Here is a 24,849-nt window from a genome sequence, read left to right on the forward strand (position 1 = left end):
CTCCCTCTGGAGTGATTTCAGCCGGTGTGGTATGTTCCTGGGCTGACAGCACTTGCCTAGACTTGCTTTTCCAAGTGGGAAAGGTCTCTGGGACCTTAAGGTCCCCAGATGGTGACACAGAGACAGGTAGGGGGGCCCATAACAAAGCCAGGCAAGGAGGTCCTGAGATGATTGTGGGTGGCAGGGAAGGAAAAAATATTCCTTGACTTTGTGCCTGGACCTGGTTGCAATAAAGGCCCAAGAGGTAGTTCCTATCATCGTGCACATTTCGCTGAAGGAAGAAACTGAGGGTCAGTGACCCAAGTGAAGTGACTTGCCCAAGATCCTGCAGGAAGACATGGGTAATTGTAATTTGAACAGCAAAGCGGGATTGTTGGGGCTGAATGGGAGGGCTCCTGCACTTCCTTCCCTCTCCCTGGGCTTGGGTCCCCCACTTGTCCAGACAGCGGCCGGACTTGTCACGGGGCTCTGTACAGCCTTTTCCACTCTCCTGGCTGCCAGCGTCCCGCCCCGTCCCCTCCCAGCCCCCAAGGGAGGAGGGGAGAGCTGCAGAGAGGAGGAGGAGGGGTCGGGGAGGCCCGGCTTTATAAAGGCGGCTGGAACAGCCCTGCCCGCCAGACCCCGTCGCCCGGATACCCTGAGCTGCCCGCCACCCCACGTGACCGCGCCGCCCCCCAGCTCCACCGCTGAGTGAGTTGGGGCGCGTCCCCATCCCGTCCACAGTCCCTCGCCGAGCCGCGTGGTGCACTGAAGCCGGGGTGGGGAGGAGAGCCGATGAAGGAGAATGCTAACATGGGGGGCTCCAGGCAGACTCTCTAACGGGAGAGATTTAGGACCTGAGGGAGCCGGGAGACCCGGGAGCCCACGGTCTGGTCGGCCACCTCGTCTCCTCCCCGGGCGCGAGGCCTAGGAGACCGCAAGCCACCCTCCAGGAATGCGCGTGCAGTCGTTGCCGTGGCAACGTGCAAGCCTGCGCGAGCCCACCGCTAAAGGAAAGGGGAGGTTGTTGGGGGTGTGGGGGCTGGTCCCCTGGAGGTCCAAACTCATCACGCGGCGGTAGCACGAGGGAACTGGGGACGTCCCCTCCCCCGTGTCCCAAATCCTCTGGGAGCCAGAACGCAAGTCGCATTGCCTCTCTGAGCCTCAGTTTCCACATCTGCCAAATGGAGGCAAGATTATTGGTTCCAAGTTCCCCGAAGAGTTATCTGGAGGGCCACGATCCAGGCTAGTCCCCACTTATGGCTGGACGTCCAAGGAATGGGTTTAAGCGGCTCAGATAACTCCTGCGACCCCACCCCACCCCCAGGCCCGCTCGCCATGGCCCTCTTCGGGGCTCTCTTCCTGGCGCTGCTGGCAGGCGCTCACGCAGAGTTCCCAGGCTGCAAGATCCGCGTCACCTCCAAGGCGCTGGAGCTGGGTAAGGCGCAGGGGCAGACAGGGACGGACGGGAGCGGACGGGGTTGGGGTCGCCCCAACAGTGGGCACGGGAGCTAAGGGTTTCGCTGCTGCCTCAGTGAAGCAAGAGGGACTGCGCTTTCTGGAACAAGAGCTGGAGACCATCACCATTCCGGACCTGCGGGGCAAAGAAGGCCACTTCTACTACAACATCTCTGAGTAAGTGGGGGGGCGGGGCCTCGCGATCCGGGGCGGGGCCTCGGCGGTGGAGGCGGGGCCCGAGAAATCTCGGGGTCTCGGGAGACTGGAGGCTGAGTGGGAGCGGGCGTGGCCAAATCGATGAGGCACGACTTAAGAAACCGGATGGGGCCGAAAAGATAAAGGCTAAGCCAGCCATCATAGGCGGGACCGGCCAGATGGGCGTGGCTTTGAAAATGTCGAGGGGGCCGGGAAGGAAGCAGGACCGGTAGATGTGAGGCGTGACCGAAGAGCACCAGAAAGGTGGAGTCAAGGAACTTGCCAATAGATGAGAGTGGAGTCTTGGGCACGGGGTGGAGATAATGCGAGGGGTGGGGGAACTGAAGACTCGAAGTATGGTTTAGGATGAGGGAGGGGGAATAAGGGAATTGAGATATGAGGGCGGAGCTTAGGTGATGGAGGCAAAGTGAATGGACTCTATTAAAAGACCGTGTGAGGCAACCCCAGGGTGTGGGAGGGGAGGGGGTGCAAGCAAACAATACTTTTTTTTTTTTCCCTGAGAGGGAGTCTTGCTGTGTTGCCCAGGCTGGAGTGCAGTGGCGCAATCTTGGCTCACTGCGACTTCCGCATCCCCAGCTCAAGTGATTCTCCTGCCTTGGCCTCCCGAGTAGCTATGACTACAGGCGCGTGCCACCACGCTCTGCTAAGTTTTGTATTTTTAGTAAAGACAGGGGTTTCACTATGTTGGCCAGACTTTCGAACTCCTGACCTCAAGTGATTTGCCCGCCTCGGCCTCCCAAAGTGCTGGGATTACAGGCATGAGCCACCACGCCTGGCAAACAAACAAACAAGACTTCTAAGTGATGGGGTGAAGCTCCCTTTTAACACCTGCATCAGGAAGACCTCATCTCTCAGCCACCCAAGTTCAACTTTGAGCCACCCAAGTCTAAGTTGGGTACTTGAGGGACAATGGAAGAATTCATTCTACCCACTCCCGCTTCCCCAGACCTGGGCTTGAAAGGGGAGCAGACAGATTTCCTGTGGTTGGGGGGAGTTCCCTCTTGTTGGCCCTGGATCTGACCCTGAGGCCTCCCGTAGGGTGAAGGTCACAGAGCTGCAGCTGACATCTTCCGAGCTCGATTTCCAGCCACAGCAGGAGCTGATGCTACAAATCACCAACGCCTCCTTGGGGCTGCGCTTCCGGAGACAGCTGCTCTACTGGTTCTTGTAAGGACCCAGCACCCTCAGGGGAGTGGAGAGTTGGTAGGGAGGGCTGGAGGTGCTGTGGGGCTGTGGGCAGCCCCCTTAGCCTTCCTGAGTTTAAGTTTCTTCATCTGTATAATGGGAACAAGCATACCCATTTCATAAGAGTTGATAGGAGGGTTTGGTAGGATGCGTGGAAGGAAGTGAAACCTTATTAGGAGGTATCATGATGCATGGGGCACTGAAGACTCAACTGAGCTCCCACCTGGAGTGAATATTAACTCCCTTGGCAGCTATGATGGTGGCTACATTAACGCCTCAGCTGAGGGTGTGTCCATCCGCACTGGTCTGGAGCTCTCCCGGGATCCTGCTGGACGGATGAAAGTGTCCAACGTCTCCTGCCAGGCCTCTGTCTCCAGAATGCACGCGGCCTTTGGGGGAACCTTCAAGTAAGCCCCAGCCCCAACCCCAGCTTACCCCTTTTGAGTCCCACAGCTCATCTGCCTAGCACAATGCAAAGTGCACAGGCTTGGGAATCAGACCAACTGCGTCCAAAGCTCAGCTCTGTCACTTCCTGGCTGTGTGAACTTGGCCACATCGCTGAAGCTCAGTGCCTCAATATCCTCATTGGTAACATGGGGATAATGATAAAGCCTATTTTATAAGGTCATTGCCAGGATTATTTGTGTTGGTATATGTAAAAATATTTAGAACAAGACTGGATGCGGTGGCTCACGCCTGTAATCCCAGCAATTTGGGAGGTCAAGGTGGGCGAGTCATGAGGTCAACAGATCAAGGCCATCCTGGCCAACATGGTAAAACCCTGTCTCTGCTAAAAATACAAAAATTAGCTAGGCGTGGTGGCACATGCCTGTAGTCCCAGCTGCATGGGAGGCTGAGGCAGGAGAATCGCTTGAACCTGGGAGGCGGAGGTTGCAGTGAGCCGAGGTTGTGCCACTGTACTCTGGCCTGGCGACAGAGCAAGACTCCATCTCAAAAAAAAAAAAAAAAAAAAAATTTAGAACAGCACCTGGCATATGATAAATGCATGTTTAAGTGCTGGCCACTTAGATAAGAGTAATTATGAGGACTAATATGCACAGTTGGCCATGTACTGGATTCTCAATAATTGGTGTCTCTAAATAATAATAACAAAAATAATATATATATATTTTTTTGAGACGGAGTCTTGCTCTGTCACCAGGCTAGAGTGCAGTGGCACAATCTTGGCTCACTGCAACCTCCGCCTCCCAGGTTCAAGTGATTCTCCTGCCTAAGCCTCCCAAGTAGCTGGGACTATAGGCATGCGCCACCATGCCCAGCTACTTTTTCTGTATTTTTAGTAGAGACAGGGTTTTGCCATATTGGCCAAGTTGGTCTCAAACTCCTGACCTCAGGTGGTCCGCCTGCCTCGGCCTACCAAAGTGCTGGGATTACAGGTGTGAGCCACTGTGCCTGGCCTATTTTTTATTTTTATTTATTTATTTATTTATTTTTTTGAGACAGAGTCTCGCGCTGTCGCCCAAGCTGGAATGGAGTGCAGTGGCGGGATCTCAGCTCACTGCAAGCTCCACCTCCCGGGTTTGCGCCATTCTCCTGCCTCAGCCTCCCGAGTCGCAGGGACTACAGGCGCCCGCCACTTCGCCCGGCTATTTTTTGTATTTTTTAGTAGAGACGGGGTTTCACCGTGTTAGCCAGGATGGTCTCGATGTCCTGACCTCGTGATCCGCCCGTCTCGGCCTCCCAAAGTGCAGGGATTACAGGCTTGAGCCACCGCGCCCGGCCATGCCTGGCCTATTTTTTAATTTTTGCCGCTGAGAAGGGGATACTGTTCTTGTTCTGGAAGACAGTTGGGGAAAGAAAATGATGGATTATCGCCTGGTGTTGGTATACTGTCAGTATTATTTATTCATCAAAGTGTATGCCAGGCCCTGAGGATGCAGGAAGAAGTTCAGAGCCTATCTAGAATAAAAAGCATTTGTTATCAGGGCCTAGAGAGAAGGACTAAGAAAGTGCTTTGGGGATTCAGAGGATAGGAATCTGGGAAGACTGCCTGGAAGAGGAAGCATCTGAGCTCAGATGGGGAAATACAGGGTAGCAACACAGAGGGTGGAAGGGTTGTAAGCGGATCAGTAAGCGGATGGATGTGGGGATGCTCAGAGTGGGTTTGAGGCAATGTGGGTGGATTCATTTGGCTGATGGGACCAGCAGGAGGTCTTGAGAATTATGCTAGAGAGGGAATTTGGGCCTGGTTCTTGGAAAACCTATGTGGAGGACCTGTTATTCAGGCTGATGCTGAGGAATCCCACTGCCACTATTTCCCTGGTCTCTGATTTCTCCTGGACCTGGACTGGGGTGGAGGCAGGTTCTGGGCTCACCCGGCCTCTCCTTTCCTCACAGGAAGGTGTATGATTTTCTCTCCACGTTCATCACCTCAGGGATGCGCTTCCTCCTCAACCAGCAGGTGTGGGCAGTGACAGGTCGCAGGGTGGCAAGGGTGGGCCTGGTCTCACTTTGAGAAGGCCCTGACTCTGGCTCCCACCTCGCAGATCTGCCCCGTACTCTACCACGCAGGAACGGTCCTGCTCAACGCCCTCCTGGACACCGTGCCTGGTGAGTTGGTTGGGGGTGAGGCCAGGTGTGCAGCTGTCATGCAGCACCTCAGAGCAGGCCCCTTCCAAGCCCCGCTGTCGAACAGTCCTGGGTTCAAATGTGGCCCCTGGAGCTGACTTGCTGTGTGATTTTGGGTAAAGTGCTCATTTCTCTCTGGGCAAAGTGCTTGTTTCCTCACTTGCCTGGCAGTGCTTCCTCCTGGAGTTACCGTGAGGATTATCTGAGAGAATAGTTGTCAAGGTCCTCATTATGTGCGTGCTGATCACTGGCGTCCCATTTGTCTTCATCACCTAGCACCTAATAGGTGCTCAATTAACATGAATACATGAATTCCCTTTTTCCCTTTTTTTTTTTTTTTTTTGAGATGGAGTCTCACTCTGTTGCCAGGCTGGAGTCCAGTGGCGCGATCTCAGCTCACTGCAGTCTCCACCTCCCGGGTTCAAGCGATTCCCCTGCCTCAGCATTCTGAGTAGCTAGGACTACAGGCGTGCACCACCATGCCCGACTAAGTTTTTGTATTTTAGTAGAGACAGGGTTTCACCACGTTGGCCGGGATGGTCTCAATCTCCTGACCTCGTGATCTGCCCACCTTGGCCGCCCAAAGTGCTGGGATTACAGGCATGAGCCACTGTGCCTGGCCATGAATTCCCTTTTTCTAAGCCATGGCCTCTGTCTACTGTGGGGCAAAGGTATTGTCCCATCACACCCAACACACAGGCAGGGGAAGAGAAGGAGGAGGTAGGAGAAACCAAGGGAAAGGAACCCCACGCCATCTTTTTTTTTTTTTTTTTTTTTTTTTGAGATGGAGTCTCACTCTGTCACCCAGGCTGGAGTACAGTGGTGCAATCCTGGCTCCCTGCAACCTCCACCGTCCAGATTCAAGCGATTCTCCTGCCTCAGCCTCCCGAGTAGCTGGGATTACAGGCGTCCACCACCACGCCCAGCTAATTTTTGTATTTTTAGTAGAGACGGGGTTTCACCATGGTGGACCAGGCTGGTCTCGAACGCCTGACCTCAGGTGATCTGCCTGCCTTGGCCTTCCTAAGTGCTGGGATTACAGGTGTGAGCCACTGTGCGCGGCGCCCCCATGCCATCTTTTTAGTGATTTGATGAAACCTCTGTGGTAGTAGTAATAATAGTAACTAACATTAATGGACACTTACTACACAGCAGGCCCTAAGTGCTTTCCACATAAAACGAATTTGACCCTCCTGACAGCCCTGCGAGGGATGTATCCTCATTTTATGGGTGGGACTCTGAGCCTGGAGAGGTTAAGCACCTTGTCCCACATCACACAGCTGTGAGTGACTTGAGCCTCTTCCTACAGTGCGCAGTTCTGTGGACGAGCTTGTTGGCATTGACTATTCCCTCATGAAGGATCCTGTGGCTTCCACCAGCAACCTGGACATGGACTTCCGGGTGAGCTGCTCGGGCTGGTGTATGACCTCTGACCTCCTAACAGGACCTCTTTCTCCGCTAAGTTGTGAGATTTTACTTCCTAAAGCACAGCTCTGATGAGGCCCCTCTCATTGCTGGGAATGCTATGGCTCCCTATTACTACAGAATTAGGTTCAGCCTCCTGGGTCTGGTATTTGAGCCCTGTTAATCTTACGTGGCCCCACCTTTTATATCTCATCCTGTTTCTTTGCAGCTGCTCTTTCCCAAATTGGACCCTCGCTTCCCACCTCAGGGCCTTTGCTCATGCACAGTCTTTCCCCAACTCCCCTGAAGGAGCTGGACACAAATTTCTACACAAATCATCTCATTTCATTCTCTCACAACCCTGTGAGTCAGGTACTAACATCATCCTCATTTTAGGAGTGTGGAGACTGACTTATAGAGGTGACATCACTTGCCCAAGGCCACATAGCTAGTGTGTAGCCACTACCTTTGGTCTCCCAGAGTAGTATAGCAGTTTCAGAGTGCAGACTCGGGAGCTAGAATCAGTCAGGTGCAGTGGCTTATGCCTGTAATCCCAATACTTTGGGAGGCCCAGGCCAGAGGATCGCTTGAGCCCAGGAGTTTGAGACCAGCTGGGGCATCATAGTGAGACCTCCTTCTCTACAAAAAGAAAAAGAATGCCTGAAGCTCAAATCCTAGCTCTGCCACTGACTAGCTGCACGGCCCTAAGCATAACTTTTCAGTTGGCCAGTTTCCTAACACGTCAATGGAAATAATCTAGTAAGAAAGCACACGTAGTTAACGCAGAGTAAAGGAGTTGATCTATGTGAAGAGCTTACAGTACTTGGCACAGAAGCATGGGTATGCACACTATATGTAAACAGTAGCTGTTGTTACTGCCTCTGGCTTTCAAGACCCACTCAGATGCCACCTCTTCCATGAAACCTTTCCTGACCCTCCCTCTTCCAGTGTGAAGGGCTTACCCCCTGATAGCAGGTGTCCTCCTTTCAATGCCTTTTAAGAGATGTGCTTGTGAGTGCCCCAAGAACAGCAGCTGGGTTCCCACTGTCTCCCCACAGTGCCTAGCACAGGGCTGGGAGACACCTGCTGTCAGTCCAGGTGCCAGGCCAGTCTGCCTTGACCCTGACCGTGAATGCCCCACCCCAGGGGGCCTTCTTCCCCCTGACCGAGAGGAACTGGAGCCTCCCCAACCGGGCGGTGGAGCCCCAGCTGCAGGAGGAGGAGCGGATGGTGTATGTGGCCTTCTCTGAGTTCTTCTTCGACTCTGCCATGGAGAGCTACTTCCGGGCGGGGGCCCTGCAACTGTCGCTGGTGGGGGACAAGGTATGCCAGGGCCTGTGTGTGGGATGGGCAAAAGAGGGTCTGTGACAGAGCTCACTCCCTCACTCCTGATTCCCCTGTTCAGGTGCCCCATGACCTGGACATGCTGCTGAGGGCCACCTACTTTGGGAGCATTGTCCTGCTGGTGAGTGCTGGCGGGGGACAGGGATAGGGCCACCTGCACACCAGTGAGACCGGGGGTGGGGTACAGGCAGGGCCCCCAGTGGCAGCCACTCAGACAGGGCTCTGGCCTCTTGTCTTTGGCCAGTCGCCCTCGCCTTGTCATGGCTGTTCCGTCTGTGAAGGAGGCTTCCCCTTCCCGCTCCTTCCTGTCCTATCTCCTTCGCAGAGCTGCTGTGAGGATTATCGAGAACCCACGCTTTGCAAGTGTGAGGGCTTTAATAATAATTAACATATACTATTGTTTATTTGTGTATTGGGGAGGAGAGTGTTACACATTTTATTTATTTATTTTTTTGAGACAGAGTCTCACTTTGTCATCCAAATTGGAATGCAGTGGCACAATCTAGGCTCACTGCAACCTCTGCCTCCCAGGGCTCAAGCTGTTCTCTTGCTTTAGCCTCTTGACTAGCTGGAATTACAGGCTTGTGCCACCACACCCCACTAATTTTTAAAATTTTGTTGAGACAGGGTTTCATCATGTTGCTCAGGCTGGTCTTGAACTCCTGGGCTCAAGTGGTCACCCATCTTGGCCTCCCAAAGTGCTGGGATTACAGGTGTGAGCCACTGCGCCCAGCAAAGTTACAAATTTTAGAAGAAATAATTCAGTCATTATCATCATCAAATTTATGGCTAAGAAATTAAGGGCAGGGTCTCTATTGTCAGACTACCTGGGCTTCAAGCCTAGTTCTGAAACTGAATGACTACATAACCTCTACAAGTTACTTAACCTCTCTGTGCCTCAATTTTCCCATCTCAAAAATGGGGATATGGCTGGGCATGATGGCTTACGCCTATACTCTGAGCACTTTGAGAGGTCAAGGTAGGAAAATTGCTTGAGCTTAGGAGTTTGAGACCAGCCTGGGCAACATAGTGAGACCCTGTCTCTATTGAAAAATAAATTTTTAGTCAGATCTTTTTTTTTGGGTCGGGGGACAGAGTCTTACTCTGTCACCCAGGCTGGAGTGCAGTGGCGCAATCTTGGCTCACTGCAACCTCTGCCTCCTGGGTTCAAGCAATTCTCTGCCATGACACCCAGCCTGAAAAATAAATTTGTAAAAAGTAAACAACAACAACAAAATTGGCAGTAATATCTGCCTCATGTGGTTATTATGAGTGGTTTTTTTTTTTTTTTTTTTTTGTTTTTTTTGGTGAAATGGAGTCTCTCTCTGTCACCCAGGCTGGAGTGCAATGGCGTGATCTCGGCTTCCTGTAAGCTCCACCTCCTGGGTTCACGCCATTCTCCTGCCTTAGCCTCCCCAGTAGCTGGGACTACAGGCGCCTGCCACCGTGCCCGGCTAATTTTTTGTATTTTTAGTAGAGACGGGGTTTCACCGTGGTCTTGATCTCCTGACCTTGTGATCTGCCCGCCTCGGCCTCCCAAAGTGCTGGTATTACAGGCGTGAGCCACCGTGCCGGGTCCTTATGAGGTTTAAAGGAGCCAACACATATACAGTGTTTAGAATCATGTTTGGTGAAGATTAGGCAAGTTGCATCTTATAGTATTCCTTCACTGCCTATAGAAGAAAGCATAGCAGTCTAGAGAAAGAAGATATGGCCAGGCATGGTGGCTCACGCCTGTAATCCCAACACTCTGGGAGGCTGAAGCCGGCAGATCGCTTGAGCCCAGGAGTTTGAGACCAGCATGGGCAACATGGCCAAACCCCATCTCTACAAAAAAACGAAAGCAAAAACAAAAACAAAATACAAATACAAAAATAAGCCTGGCATGGTGGCATGAACCTGTGGTCTCAGCTGTTCAGGAGGCTGATGTGGCAGGATCACTTGAGCTGAGGAGGTTGAGGCTGCAGTGAGCCATGATCATGGCACTGCACTCCAGCCTGGGCGACAGAGACACTGTCTCAAAAAAAAAAAAAAAAAGGAAAGAAAGGAGAGAGAGAGCAAAAATATGGCAAGTGGTTTGGGCATGGTGGCTCATGCCTGTAATCCCAACACTTTGGGAGGCCGAAGTGGGCGAATCACCTGAAGTCAGGAGTTCGAGACCAGCCTGGCCAACATGGTGAAACCCCGTTTCTACTAAAAATACAAAACTTAGCCGGGCATGGCGGCAGGCGCCTGTAATCCCAGCTACTTGGGAGACTGAGGCGGGATAATCGCCTGAACCTGGGAGACAGAGTTGCAGTGAGCCGATATCGTGCCACTGCACTCCAACCTGGGCAACAGAGTGAGACTCCGTATCCAAAACAGAAGACATGGCAAGGGGCTGAGATACTAATGCAAAAAGGACATCCACGAAGAGTCTGGATTGGCGATGGACCTGAATATTGAGATGTATTTAGGAAGCAGAAAGAGAAGAATACATTGCTGTTTCTTTGTGTGGCAATGGCATGAAGGCTAGATGCAGATTTGAGGGTTTTGGAAGCCAGATCTGTCTCTGTATTTGCAATATGAGAGTCCCCAGAGGCAGAAGCTGCACCTGCCTTCGTCCTCTTCTTCCCTGGGGGCTCCACAGGAAACGGCAGGGACTTGACCCGCCCCTGCTGCTCATCCCCCAGAGCCCAGCAGTGATTGACTCCCCACTGAAGCTGGAGCTGCGGGTCCTGGCCCCACCACGCTGCACCATCAAGCCCTCTGGCACCACCATCTCTGTCACTGCTAGCGTCACCATCGCCCTGGTCCCACCCGACAAGCCTGAGGTCCAGCTGTCCAGCATGACTATGGTATGGGTCCTGGAGTGGGGGCTGCTAGCTGGGGGTCAGGGAAAAATGGACTGTGGGTTACTGACCTTCTGGGTAACATCCTCCTCCCCATGTTCCTGCAGGACGCCCGTCTCAGCGCCAAGATGGCTCTCCGGGGGAAGGCCCTGCGCACACAGCTGGACCTGCGCAGGTATGCAGGCGCACCTCCCTGCACCTCATTGTCTTGAGGACAATCACACCTGTCCACAGGGATGTTGAGTTAAAATTCAGTCATACCTATAAGTCACTGAGAGCTGGGGTCTATCTTTGTGAATGCATGCTAAAGTGCTTTGGTAAAATCTAACTCCTCCGCATTCTCACATGTCCCAGAGGCAGGCAGGGCAGGTATTATGAGAGATGAACAAATGGGTCCAGCAATGTTAAATAACATGCCCACAGTCACACAGCAAAGATCAGAACATGGGTTTTGACAAAAACCTCAGCACAACACGGCTTTGTGACCTTGAGGCCATTTTATGTTTCTTTTTTAAAAATGTTATTCTTCTTTTTTTTTTTTTTTTTGAGGAGTTTCGCTCTTGTTGCCCAGGCTGGAGTGCAATAGCGTGATCTTGGCTCACTGCAACCTCCGCCTCCCAGGTTTAGGCAATTCTCCTGCCTCCGCTTCCTGAGTAGCTGGGATTACAAGTGTGCGCCACCACGCCCGGCTAATTTTTGCATTTTTAGTAGAGACGGGGTTTCATCATGTTGGTCAGGTTGGTCTCGAACTCCTGACCTTAGGTGATTCACCTGCCCCGGCCTCCCAAAGTGCTGGGATTATAGGTATGAGCCACTGCGCTTGGCCTTATTTTATTTTTATTGTATTTATTTATTTTTGAGACAGAGTCTCACTCTGTTGCACAGGCTGGAGTGTAGTGATGCAATAATAGCTCACTGCAGCCTTGACCTGCTGGGTTCAAGTAATCCTCCAGCCTCAGCCTCCCGAGTAACTGGAACTACATGCATGCACCACCATGGCTAACTATTTTATTTTTTGTAGAGACAGGGTCTCACTTTGTTGCCCAGGCTGTTCTCCAATTCTTGGGGCTCAAGTGATTGTCCCACCTCAGCCTCCCAAAGTGCTGGGATTATAGCCATGAGCCACCGCACCCAGCCCATTTGTCTTTCTAGGCCTCATTTTCTCCATGTGTTTAATACAGGTACAAGTAGCATCTGCCTTCTAGGGCTGTGCTGTCCAATATGGAAGATACTAACCACATGTGACTATTTACATTTAATTATAATTAAATAGTTTTTCAGTTGTACTAAGCCACATTTCATTAGCCACATGTGGCTAGTGACTACCACAGTGGACAATGTAGATATAAAACATTTTATAGAAAATCTGACTGGACAGTGCTGTTCTAAGGTTAAAGGAGACAATGTAGGTTAGGACCCTAGATTTTAGAGGCAAGTTCTGACACTTCCCAGCTGTGTGACTTCAGGCAAATTACGTAACCTTGTGGGGCCTCATTTTCCTCATCTATAAAGTACAAATCGTAATAGTGCCCACTCCTTAGGCTTGTTATGAGGACTGAACCAGTTGGTACTGTATTTTAAAACAGTTTACTAATATTATCTTTTTTTTTTTTTTTTTTTTTGAGACGGAGTCTCGCTCTGTCGCCCAGGCTGGAGTGCAGTGGTGCAATCTCGGCTCACTACAAGCTCCGCCTCCCGGGTTCACGCCATTCTCCTGCCTCAGCCTCCCGAGTAGCTGGGACTACAGGCGCCCGCCACCACACCTGGCTAATTTTTGTTGTATTTTTTAGTAGAGACAGGGTTTCACTATGTTAGCCAGGATGGTCTCGATCTCCTGACCTCGTGATCCACCCACCTCGGCCTCCCAAAATGCTGGGATTACAGGCACGAGCCACCGCGCCCAACCTACTAATATTAACTTTTTAAACATGTTGGCTGGGTGCAGTGGCTCACACCTGTGATCTCAACACTTTGGGAGACCAAGGCAGGTAGATCACTTGAGGCCAGGAGTTCGATACCAACTGGAGCTACAAAGTGAGATTCCCGTCTCTACAAAAAAATTTACAAGTTAGCCAGTCATGGTGATGCACGCCTGCGGTCCCAGCTACTTGGGAGCCTGAGGTGGGAGGCTGACTTGAGCCCTGGAGGTCAAAGCCACTGCGAGTTAAATTGCACCACTGCCCTCCAGCCTGGGCAACACAGTGAGACACTGTCTCAAAAATAAATAAAAATAAAAAAAGAAAATAAATATGCTTAGTGTCTGACAGGAACTAAGCAATGTGAGTTTTGTTACATAAAGTAAATAACACCTGCAAAGCTACCAGCAGAAGTCTGGCACATTAGAAATGCTCAATAAATAAAAAGTAGCAGCTTGGAGAAAAGGAGGCCCAAGTGGCAGCCATAACTGGCCCGAGGATACTTGGAAAGTTGTAGCACCTGGAAAGGTGCCTACGTGGGGCATCTGAGCCTGCAACTCAGGCACCTCTGGCAGGTAGGCCTGGGTGGTCTGAGGAAGGGGAGCTTCCAGGCTTCCTGCCCACAGGACTCCTCTCTCTCCCGCAGGTTCCGAATCTATTCCAACCATTCTGCACTGGAGTCGCTGGCTGTGAGTGGGGAAGGGTGGGTGGGCTGGGCTGGGTTTGTGAGATCCTGACCCTCACCATTCCCTCCTCATATAACTGCTCACCCATGGGCAACTAAAGGCAAACCCACCCCTGACTGGCTGCCCTGTTTCCCCCCTTGCCCCTCCCAGCTGATCCCCTTACAGGCCCCTCTGAAGACCATGCTGCAGATCGGGGTGATGCCCTTGCTCAACGGTAAGGCTGGGGTATGAGGACGGAGGAAGAAAGGAGGGGTGAACTGGGTGGGCCCAGACTGAGCGGGGTGCTCCCACCCACAGAGCGGACCTGGCGTGGGGTGCAGATCCCACTACCTGAGGGCATCAACTTTGTGCGTGAAGTGGTGACGAACCACGCGGTGAGTGGGGGCAGGATGGGGAAGGAGGGCAGGGCCTTCCCCACTCTCTATAGTTCCCCAGCTCCCCCATTACCAGCCGTCCCCTCCCGTTTTAATCTTAGACTCCTAAAAGCCTCTGCACACACGCTGACTTCTCCTTGGAGCACTCTTCTCCCATCCCAATACCTACTAATCGTTCAGGTCTTAGCTCAGAGGTCACCTTCTCCAAGAAGCCCTCCTTGACACCCATAGTCTACACTCCTACAACCTCATTTTAGCACCTTGACATGGAATTATCCATTAGATTGAGTCCCTGAAAGACAAAGACTCTGTCTCTTGATCTCTAAATGCTGGCCTCAGTAACTGAATGAATAAATGAGGCTCCCCTCCCCCCCACACAGGGCTTCCTCACCATCGGGGCTGATCTCCACTTTGCCAAAGGGCTGCGAGAGGTGATTGAGAAGAACCGGCCTGCCGACATCGGGGCGTCCACTGCCCCCCCACCCTCCACAGCAGCTGTGTGAGCCCTCAACCCCCACACTGGCAGCTGTCATTCAGGACTCCAACCCCTCTCAGCCCCTCTTTTCCCACATTCATAGCCTGTAGTGCCCCCTCTAACCCCCAGTGCCACAGAGAAGACGGGGTTTGAAGCTGTACCCAATTTAATTCCATAATCAGTCAATCCATCAATTACAGTCCGTCCACCACCTCCCTGTGGGCTGTCCTGAGCTCTGTTGGGTTCCTGGGATGGGATCAGTGCATCATAAAGGGCATTCTTTAAGCAGAGAGGGGGCCAGGCCACCCCATTCAGGAACTGCTATGGGAATAAAGTGCTCACTTGCCCCCAGGCTGTCTATGGGAGACCCTGGCCCAGTCTGGGATGCACAGGGCTGTGGGAAGGAGGCAGTCCTGAAGGCAGAACCTGGCCTGCAGGGGCACTTTGCTTAGAAGAAGACTCTCCTAGCAGGAGTGGCTGGGAGGGGCTGCATCAGGCCGTGGAGCTGGTTGCTGTGGTCCTCAGTATGGCTGCTTGTTCAGGAAGCGGGAGAACATGGTGAAGGCAGCGAGGGGCTTGTCGGTGGGAACCATGTGGCCGGCGCCCTGAGGAGCAATGTTCATGAGCTCCTGACCCCCACCATTCCCTCCTCCCTATATAACTGCGCACCCATGGGGAATTCCTTCATCCCATGCCCTTTATTCTTCCCAGAACCCTCCCTACCCCTCTCCAAAAAAACTTGCCTATACAGGGGCCAGATGGTGACCCATGACCCAGCCTAAAAGGCAGCCAGAGGGAAAGGACGGGTGGGTCCTGCTCCTTCGCCTCCGGCCCAGTTATCCCTCAGCAGGCCCAGTCCCTACCTTGATCGTGAGAAAGGCGATGTGGGAGAACTCCTTCACGAAACCGGCAATCTGCTCCCCGCTGTCCCCATACTTCACTAACCAGGGCCGGCGCTGCACCTCCATCTGCCCCATCAGGAAAGACATCAGCCTACAGCAGCTGCATCCTTGCTCACAGCTACCAGCAAGACCTTAGGGCTGGGAATTCCTCCACACTTGCCCTCTGTGGACCAGAGCCAGGCAGCCAGCCAGCCACTCCCAGGCATACCCGCCCCTGATCCTCCACAGCAGCCCCTATCCAGGGCCAGGAATCTCTGTCTTACCTTCTGGTTGAGGGAATCCACAAACCACTCATCCCCCATGAAATTGCAGGCCATGTCTACATCTCCATTATATAACAGGATCTGGTATTTCTAAAGCAGGACGGGGTGAGAATGAGTGGTGTGGAACGAGCCCAGGCTTTAGCCCTTCCCTAGTTCAAGGCGTACCCCTCAGGGAATTCAAGGGGCCGAGCTAGATAGCACAAACCAGGGAATTCTCATGTTTTCTGATGACTTACTGCATGTCCAGTATTCTACTAAATGTTTTACCTATGAGGTAGATATTATCTACCATTATCCCCATTTTACAGATGGGGAACCTGAGGCTTATATTTAAGAAATTTGCCCAAGATTATGTGGCTAGTACAGGGACTTGCACCCAGGCCATGTGACTCCAGAGCCCATGCTATGAACTACTGTGCTGGACAGAACCCGGTCCTAACCTGGCTCTGCCAGTGCCTCCTATATCACCTTGGACAAGGTCTCCTCCCACCCTGGACCTCTGCTGGCCCATTTTTGGCATGAATGAAGCTCTTCTCACCCTTAAGGCTCCTTGGCTGATCCAGACCACTTGGCCTCCTATAGCAGGGCAGCATGGGTGGGGACAAACCCAGGTTCAAATTCTGACCCCACCAATCACAGTACCCTGGGCTTCACCTTTCGGAGTTTCAGCTTCCCTTGTCCTGACAGGAAGTCTAAAGGGCCCCCAGCTTGCTGTGCTACTCTGGGGTCCTAAGGCTGCTCGTGGATCCAGCTGTGCTGTCCCCACTCACCTGTGAGCTAAGCAGCTTCAGATACTGGGAGTTCATGCTTCGGTAGAGACGGCGGTACTGTAAGTTTACCAGAAAGCTGCCGGGAACATACGCGCAGGCCCCAGGAAGACCAGGTAGGGACGAAAAGTAGTCAACAGATCAGACCTTCTCTCCTATCTCCAAGCTCCAACCCAGAAAGCAGACAGCTGGGTTCCACTCCCCTTTTTGGGGGGCCACCTCTCTAGGACTGACCTGGATGACGGGCTGGGATTCAGAGAGCCTCAACTCATCCCCATTTAGAAATGTACAGGGATGCCAGGCGCGGTGGCTCACGCCTGTAATCCCAGCACTTTGGGAGACTGAGGTGAGTGGATCACGAGGCCAGGAGTTCGAGACCAGCCTGACCAACATGGTGAAACCCCATCTCTACTAAAAAAAATACAAAAATTAGCCAGGCATGGTGGTGCGTGCCTGTAATCCCAGCTACTCAGGAGGCTGAGGCAGGAGAATCACTTGAACCCGGGAGGCGGAGGTTGCAGTGAGCCAAGATTGCACCACTGCACTCCAGCCTGGGCAACAGAGTGAGACTCCATCTCAAAAAAAAAAAAAGAAAAAACGTACAGGGACACGTTTTGGTTGTTACAAGGACTGGGATGCATCTGGCATTTAGTGTCTAGGGGCCAGCAGGTGTGAGAGTCACAACATATAACAAGGTAGAGTGTGAGCACTGACCAATCAAAATGGACCTGAGCAGCCCCTGCTGGGCCGTGTCACCCTTTTACTTGTGGTGGCGGGGGGCTCACAGGAGATTGGACATGGAAGTAATAGTTTGTTGTTGTTGTTTGAGATGGAGTTTCACTCTTGTTGCCCAGGCTGGAGTGCAGTAGCACGATCTTGGCTCACTGTGACCTCCACCTCCTGGGTTCAAGCGATTCTCCTCCCTCAGCCTCCTGAATAGCTGGGATTACAGGCACCCACCACCTCACCTGACTAATTGTTGTATTTTTAGTAGAGATGGGGTTTTACCATGTTGGCCAGGCTGGTCTCGAACTCCCAACCTCAGGTGATCCGCCCACCTCAGCCTCCCAGAGTGCTGGGATTACAGGCATGAGCCACTGTGCCAGGTCAGAAGTAACAGTTATTAACCAATGTGGTGGCTGGGTGGGTAATCCCAGCACTTTGGGAGGCCAAGGAGGGAGGATTGCTTGAGACCAAGAGTTCAAGATCAACCTGGATGACATAGTGAGACCCTGTCTCTACAAAAAATTTTTAAAAAAATTAGCCCGGAATGGTGGCATGTGCCTGTAGACCCAGCTACTCAGGAGACTAAGGTCGAAGGATCGCTTGAGCTAGGAGGTTGAGGCTGTAGTGAACTGTGAAACAACAACCAGTGTGGCTACGTAATGAATTGGGGCTGGGCGGGGTGGCTCAAGCCTGTAATGCCAGTACTTTGGGAGGCTGAGATGGGTGGATCACTTGAGCCCCAGAGTTCGAAACCAGCCTGGGCAATATGGTAAAACACCATCTCTACAAAAAAATACAAACATTAGCCAGGGGTGGTGGTGTGCGTCTGTAGTCCCAGCTACTGGGGAGGTGGGAGGATTGCTTGAGCCCACGAGTTCGAGGCTGCAGTGAGCTATGATCATGCCACTGCACTCCAGCCTAGGTGACAGAGTGAGTGAGACCTTGTCTCAAACAAAAACATTTAAAATTTAAAAAAGAAAAAAGAATTGGCTGTCAATGCACTGAGGGGTCAGGGATGGATGTTAAACATCCTGTACAGCTCATCTCATCAAGAAACCCTACACAGAAGATCCCTGGGAACCTGCTGATGCCCACAAGCCCCAGCAACCCACCACCCCAAGTCACAGGTGGCCACAGAGCCTCACTTGCACATGTCCCATTGCGGCAGCTGTTCTGGGATGTGGAGGGCCTTCCGCACATACGGGTTGTTGAGGTAGGTGGAAGCAGCTGTCGTGTTGGTGCAGGGGGGGTCCATGCGCACTTTGTCCCGTGAGCGCAGCAATGCCTGGAGGGCACACACAGAGGGTCAGGGCCTCTGCTTCCCTGACCCTGCCCCCGTCCCCACCTCACCAGGAGGAAGCCCACGCCCTTGCACACCTGATGCCACGTCCGCTTGAGTGGCAGGCGAGTGAAGATGTTGCCTAAATCCTGGACCACAACAGTGTCCTTCTCATACCTGCATGTGAGGTGGGGGGATGGGTGGAGCCTCCAGATGGGGCTGAGGTTGGCCCCAGGGGCACCCAGCAGCACCTACCTAAAATGGCTGGGCACCCCTCCAGCACAAGGGGCATAGAGGTTGTAGATGTTGAGGCCAGAGTTGCCCACGATGCGGGCCACTTCCTGAAGCTGCAATGATACACCGAGACACCATGCTTTACAGATCCCTAGCCTCTCCACAACCCCACCAAGTTGTCCCAAGATTTATTGCTCTTGAATTTCACCTCTTCACCCACTTTTTTTCCACAGGTAGGGAAACTGAGGCTCAGTGGCAGGAATCTTCCCAGCCCTAGGTCCAAATCCTAGCATCACTGCCTCCCAACACTGACTTGACAGTGATTTCAAAATTCATGGCCCTCAGGTTTCCTTATCTGGAAAATGTGGGTAGTACGATCTTATTTGAGGGGGAATCTTAAAGCTTAAGTAATCTATATAGACACAGTTCAGCACAGTGCCTGCCACACTGCAGGTGTTTGATAAATGTGAAGAAGTCCTTTCTCCCTCACACAGGTTATGGGATTTGCCGCCATAGGAGGTGGTGGTGGGAATACACACTTAGACACATGTCCCAGAGAACACTAAATTGCTTAAAGGTGCAAGAAGGCAATGAGGGATGGAGAACAAGGAGTCCCCAAGGAGGGAATGTGGTCCCATTCTTGGGATTAGGGATGGGAGGGCTGATGCAGAGTGACGGCAGAACCTCACATTGGTCACGCATTCCGGGTCTTTGTTGTCATAGAAGTTACACTTGTTTTGAGAGCAGCAGTGGGTCTGGAGAGAAGACCAAAGCCTGTAGGAGATGAGAGTGAAAAGTGCATCAGCCTCTGGTGGGAAGAGGAGGGCAGAGGAGGCGAGCATACCCCCAACTCCCACCAACCTCCCTGACCCTAGGAGACTAGGAAAGATATCACAGGGTGTGGTCTGCACGTCACCTAAGCTAGCTCCCAAAGAGGTGCCCCAGGGTCATACAGACAGGCCTCCTTAGTTCCTTTAAAATCTGATCTCTGGCTGGGCGCCGTGGCTCACACCTGTAATCCCAGCACTTTGGGAAGCCAAGGCAGGCAGATCATTTGAGGCCAGGAGTTCGAGTCTAGCCTGGCCAACACAGCAAAATCCCATCTCTACTAAAAATACAAAAAAATTAGGTAGGTGTGGTGGTACGTGCCTGTAGTCCCAGCTGCTTGGGATGCTGAGGCACAAGAATTGCTTGAACCTGGGAGGTGGAGGTTACAGTGAGCTAAGATCGTGCCACTGCACTCCAGCCTGGATGACAAAGTGAGACTCTGTCTCAAAAAAAAAAAAGAAAAAAAAGATCTGATCTCTATTCTTTGGCCTTTCAGCACTGTGTTCTTTCTACAACCCACCTGCTGCTCATAAACCTGGGCTGGGCCTGTTATATCATGTGCCTGGAGGACAGACTCGAGATCATGTGACCCTAGAGATTGCCCAATTGCCCTATCCCATACCTGTTCCCCAGAAGGCCATGGTAGTAGGCAAAGTAGACCAGGGAGTTGTCATTCTGCTCATAGGAGGAGAGTCCATTGCCCACAGCCAGCCCCTGTGAAACACCCAGGGCACTCAGCTCATGTGGAGGGCGAAGAGGAGGAGTCTCCCTCACCCTAACACCCAGACCTTCAGCAATCCAGAAGCTGAAACCCAGGGTGGTTTATGGGGGCGGGTGGGTGTGGGAGGTCACTCAATGCAAAGCACAGAGCTGGCAGCCTGACAGATGAGTTTCCTGTTGTGGGAGGCATACTAGACAGACCTAGGGCAGCTGGTGGTGGGGAGGTTATGCAGGGAGCTGGGTTGGATGGGGCTGTTGACCAGTCTGACCTTGCTAACTGCAAGGCCACAGCCTCAAGGTGCCTCCCTTCCCTCCTGCAGCTGCCCTGCACCTGAAGGTTCATGCTGGGGTCCTGCATGACCAGCACGGCCAGGGTGGGGATGTAGATGCCAGCATAGCTCTCCCCGGTCAGGAAAAGTTTGTTGTTCTTGTACTCCGGAAAGAGGTGGAAGAAATCTTGAAGGGCCTCAAAATTGCTCTGGGCGACCTGGGGATGGGAGAGCAAGACAGAGGGAATTAGGAAGCTTTGGTATTTGAACTGGAAAGAACTTCAGAGATAATGACATCAACCCACCCTGTTTGTGTAAGAGGAAGTGACTGGCCACCATACCACAAGCATATGACAGAGCGAAAAGTGGACTCCAAGGCCATGCTGTCTCTCCCAGCATCATGCCATGGATGGAGGACTGGGGAGCCTGGGGCAGATGGGCAGGCACCAGACTCACCTCAGTGTCATTAGTTGCATAAAACTTGTCATCGGAGTAGGAGAAGCCTACCCCAGCTGGGGACTCCAGGTATAACACATTAGCAATCTAGAAGGGAGGGAAAAATTAGTCAACTGCCACCCCATCCAGGTGCCTAGACACCCCCACAGGACCCACAGCTCCAGCTATACCAGATTCCAAGAATAGGGGTTGTACTCCAGGGTGACACCATCTGGCTGGACCTGAGGAGGAAAGAGATGGCTGAGTAAGTCCCAAGGGCCAGCTGGGTGGAGGGAAAGGGCCACCGTGAGAGGCACTTTACGTGTGGGCAAAACCCCTGAGAGGTACAAGCAGCAAAGCCAATGGCATAGAGGAAAATCCCAAGACTTAGAAGGAAGGAAACTTTCTGGAAAATCACAAAGTCCGTTTCTCCCTTTCCCCAGCCTTTTGCTTTAGGAACTGTGCTTTACCCCTGCTGTCCACTCACCAGGAAGGGGCCATGCTCTGTGAGGAGCCCATCTAGGGAGCTGCAGCCGGGACCCCCATTGAGCCAAAGCACCACAGGGCTGTTCTCGGGATCCTTCTGGGACTCCACAAACCTGGGAAGGGGGGTCAGGGCAGTGTTGGTGCAGTTGCAGGGATCCTTTCCAGCCCTCCCGGCTCCCAGGCGTCCTCAGGGGTCTGCAGAACTACCCCCCACCCCTCATCCATCATCTCTCCTCCCAGTCCCGCCCGGGAGGCAGGGCGGCAGACCAGTAGTGGAGGTGCTTGGAGCCGGAGCCTTTGAGGTAGCCGGAGTACTGGCGGAAGGACGGCTGCTTGGCCAGCCCGGGGAGGCGCTGGATCTCGTCCTGGTCCGGGGCTGCCTCGCCTCGGGGCGCCCAGGACACTAGCAGCAGCAGCAGGAACAGCAGCAGCGGCGCGGCTCGGATCATCTACGGGAGGCAGAAGAGGGGCTGTTGACTCGCTCCTCAGCGCTTCCGTGAAGCAGCCCCCGGGGAGAAGCTGGCTGCGCCTCCGCGAGGGAAGCCCCGACCCCAGCGCCAGCTCCCACCCTCCAGCCTCCTCTACCGCGCACCGATCCCGGGCTCGGGGATCCCCTCCAGCCTCCGGTGCCAGCTCACCTCTCCTCCCCAGTGTCCTTGCTCTCCAGGAGGCGCCCGGGGACTAGAAGTCATGTGTACTCCGAGTCACGTGAACTCCGGAGCCACGTGACAGTCTTCCTCCCGCCCCTTCTTTGGTCCCTACCGGCCTGGGGGGCGGTGGCGGTCAATGCCGGGTCAAGGTCCGCGGGCCTCGCGGATCGTAGCCCGGGCGCACGCGATCAGATGATCCGGGTGTGGACGGCCAAGTTCTAGGCGGGATGGCTGAGCAAGCGGCGCTAGGACCCCCGGGCAGAGGCTCGGGGAAGGGAGGCAGGGGGGAAATGCCTTACAAGGTCCCCTTGCGGTCACCATCTGAGCCCGCCGCCCAAAATAGCCCCCGGCGCCCGCCAGCCTGCCTTATGGCTGAGAGATGGCTGCTGCCTCCGAGCCCGTGGATTCGGGTGCACTCTGGGGACCTGCGCGCCCGGAGCCTCCTCTCACCCGCTTCCATTGGGTGCACGGTGACAACATCCGCGTGGACCCCTCTGGGACGCGGGCCACACGCGTGGAGAGCTTCGCCCACGGCGTGTGCTTCAGCCGTGAGCCCCTGGCCCCGGGCCAGGTCTTCCTGGTCGAGATCGAAGAGAAAGAGCTGGGCTGGTGCGGACATCTGCGTCTTGGTCTGACGGCGCTGGACCCCGCCAGTCTGGCCCCCGTTCCCGAGTTTTCTCTGCCCGACCTAGTCAACCTGGGCCACACCTGGGTCTTCGCCATCACGCGGCACCACAACCGCGTGCCCCGGGAGGGCCGCCCGGAGGCCGAGGCAGCGGCCCCCAGCCGACCTCCAACCCTCCTGGTGGAACCATATCTGCGCATTGAGCAGTTTCGCATTCCCCGGGACCGCCTGGTGGGCCGCAGTCGGCCAGGGCTCTATAGCCATCTCTTGGACCAGCTCTATGAGCTGAACGTGCTGCCTCCGACGGCGCGCCGTAGCCGCCTGGGCGTCCTCTTCTGCCCGCGCCCCGATGGCACGGCCGACATGCACATCATCATCAACGGCGAGGACATGGGCCCCAGCGCCCGGGGGCTGCCAGCTGCGCAGCCCCTCTACGCGGTGGTGGACGTGTTTGCTTCCACCAAGAGCGTGCGCCTTGTCCAGCTCGAGTATGGCTGTAGGTATCCCTGGGCAGCGACCCCTCCTGGCGCAATGTGGGGACAGGAATCTGCTAGGGCTCATAGCCAGTGTGCTAGGCCTCCGTCTGTCCAGCACTAGTTTAAGACTGGGAGAATCTAGCTTCAAATTACACCTCTGCTTGTGATCTTGCACAAGCCTCTACCTGGTTTTGGGCCTTGGTACCCATCTTGGCTGATGGATTAAGATGCCCTACAAGTTCGCTTTTAGTTTTGAGAATGTTTCCTGTATTCACCTAGGGCAGGGATTCTAAACTGATTTTAGATATTAGGGGCCTCTTTGAGAATTGTTTGCCCTTTTCTTAGAAACATGCTTGGCCGGGCATGGTGGCTCACACCTGTAATCCCAGCACTTTGGGAGGCCGAGGCAGGCGGATCATTTGAGGCCAGGAGTTTGAGACCAGCCTGGCCAACATGGTGAAAGCCTGTCTCTACTAAAAATACAAAAATTAGCTGGGTGTGGTGGCATGTGCCTATAATCCCAGCTATTCGGGAGGCTGAGGCAGAGAATCACTTGAACCTGAGAGGTGGAGGTTGCAATGAGCCGAGATCTCACCAGTGCGCTCCAGCCTAGGCAACAGAGTGAGACTCTGAAAAAGAAAAAAAAAAAAAAAAAAGAAAGAAAGGAAGAGAGAGAGAGAGAGAAGGCAGGCAGGCAAGGAAGGGAAGGGAAGGGGAGGGGAGGGGAGGGAGGCGAAGCTCAAGCCTGGGCAACAAAGTGAGACCCCTTCTGTACAAAAAATTAAATAATTATCTGGGCATGGTGGTGCATGCCTGTAGTCCCAGCTATTTGGGAGGCTAAAGCAGGAGGATCGCTTGAGCCCAAGAATTGAAGGCTGCACTTCACTGACCACTGCACTTCAGCCTGGGTGACAGAGCAAGACCCTCTCTCTTTAAATAAAAAAAAGAAAGAAACACGCTTATAGACTTGGGCATATTGGCTTCGAGGAAAAACAAACCCCAGACTGAGAGCTTTTTAATGCTGAGGTATGATTCATTATACCCCTGGTAAGCATTGTAGTTATACCTCTGATCACATTTCATGAATTCAGTGCACCAGAACCCTCTTTGTGCCAGGCCTGTACTGGAGGCTGCAGTTGCACAGGCAAATCAGACACTACTTCTGCCCCCAGAAGCTGCTAAGTGAACGGGGAAGGGATTGTGCTGTGTTATGATATAAACAGGGTTGCAGCTTTGTGATAGCCCTTGGGAAGAGGTGCTTCTCTCAGCCCCATGAACAGCTCCATGAAGCAGGCTGGGCCCAGAGAACAGTAACGACTTGCCCACATTTAATGGCAAAGTGAGGACCATGACCTAGATCTTCTGGGTCTTGGCCTCAGACCCACCCTCCAGTTCAGTTTGCCTTTCACAGTCTTCTTCCCACAGTGCCGTCCCTGCAGACTCTGTGCCGCCTAGTGATACAGAGAAGCATGGTGCACCGGCTGGCCATTGATGGGCTCCACCTGCCCAAAGAACTTAAGGATTTCTGCAAGTATGAGTGAAGACCCGCAGCGCACCGGAGCAGAGCTGCATCCTGGGGCCTCAGACCTGTGGCTGGCTGGTCTGAAGTTGGCCATATTGCTGCCAACCAGGACCAGAAATAAACAGCCAATGCTGACATCTTGATCATTGGAAGGTCTCCTTGCCCTCCAGCCTAGGAGAGGCACTTCGTTTAGAATCACTGCAGGTCAGC

The 24,849-nt window shown here is 53.4% G+C and overlaps 3 protein-coding genes across 5 annotated transcripts; 2 read left to right on the top strand and 1 right to left on the bottom strand.

Annotated features, from left to right (window-relative positions):
- The first annotated feature begins 563 nt into the window (after positions 1 to 563).
- PLTP (phospholipid transfer protein) lies at positions 564 to 14,670 on the top strand. Of its 2 annotated transcripts, XM_008015604.3 has the most exons (16): positions 564 to 690; positions 1,307 to 1,417; positions 1,515 to 1,614; positions 2,692 to 2,820; positions 3,090 to 3,245; positions 5,197 to 5,260; positions 5,346 to 5,409; positions 6,737 to 6,828; positions 7,978 to 8,154; positions 8,237 to 8,296; positions 10,848 to 11,012; positions 11,114 to 11,181; positions 13,569 to 13,611; positions 13,759 to 13,822; positions 13,906 to 13,982; positions 14,363 to 14,670. In XM_008015604.3, exons 2-16 carry the CDS (start codon positions 1,318 to 1,320, stop codon positions 14,483 to 14,485), a joined length of 1,482 nt encoding a protein of 493 aa, XP_008013795.1. In that variant the 5' UTR covers positions 564 to 690; positions 1,307 to 1,317; the 3' UTR covers positions 14,486 to 14,670. The 2 variants fall into 2 exon arrangements, with proteins under 2 accessions (XP_008013795.1, XP_008013799.1); XM_008015608.3 differs by lacking the exons at positions 564 to 690; positions 1,307 to 1,417; positions 1,515 to 1,614 and adding an exon at positions 1,742 to 1,896.
- Positions 14,606 to 22,132, bottom strand: CTSA (cathepsin A). 2 transcript variants are annotated; one of them, XM_008015585.3, is made up of 15 exons: positions 22,005 to 22,132; positions 21,634 to 21,815; positions 21,368 to 21,479; positions 21,072 to 21,122; positions 20,902 to 20,988; positions 20,508 to 20,663; positions 20,079 to 20,170; positions 19,318 to 19,402; positions 18,650 to 18,741; positions 18,493 to 18,571; positions 18,261 to 18,400; positions 16,393 to 16,468; positions 15,623 to 15,712; positions 15,321 to 15,425; positions 14,606 to 15,062 (listed from the first exon to the last, which is right to left on the bottom strand). In XM_008015585.3, the coding sequence occupies exons 1-15, from the start codon at positions 22,056 to 22,058 to the stop codon at positions 14,979 to 14,981; spliced, it is 1,485 nt and encodes a 494-aa protein (XP_008013776.2). In that variant the 5' UTR covers positions 22,059 to 22,132; the 3' UTR covers positions 14,606 to 14,978. The 2 variants fall into 2 exon arrangements, with proteins under 2 accessions (XP_008013776.2, XP_008013784.2); XM_008015593.3 differs by having other exon boundaries at positions 21,959 to 22,049.
- Positions 22,133 to 22,240: 108 nt separating this feature from the next.
- NEURL2 (neuralized E3 ubiquitin protein ligase 2) lies at positions 22,241 to 24,774 on the top strand. The gene is made up of 2 exons (XM_008015577.3): positions 22,241 to 23,137; positions 24,543 to 24,774. The coding sequence occupies exons 1-2, from the start codon at positions 22,396 to 22,398 to the stop codon at positions 24,656 to 24,658; spliced, it is 858 nt and encodes a 285-aa protein (XP_008013768.1). The 5' UTR covers positions 22,241 to 22,395; the 3' UTR covers positions 24,659 to 24,774.
- Positions 24,775 to 24,849: the final 75 nt, after the last annotated feature.

This window comes from Chlorocebus sabaeus, chromosome 2 (assembly GCF_047675955.1).
Source record: "Chlorocebus sabaeus isolate Y175 chromosome 2, mChlSab1.0.hap1, whole genome shotgun sequence".
NCBI lineage: Eukaryota > Metazoa > Chordata > Mammalia > Primates > Cercopithecidae > Chlorocebus > Chlorocebus sabaeus.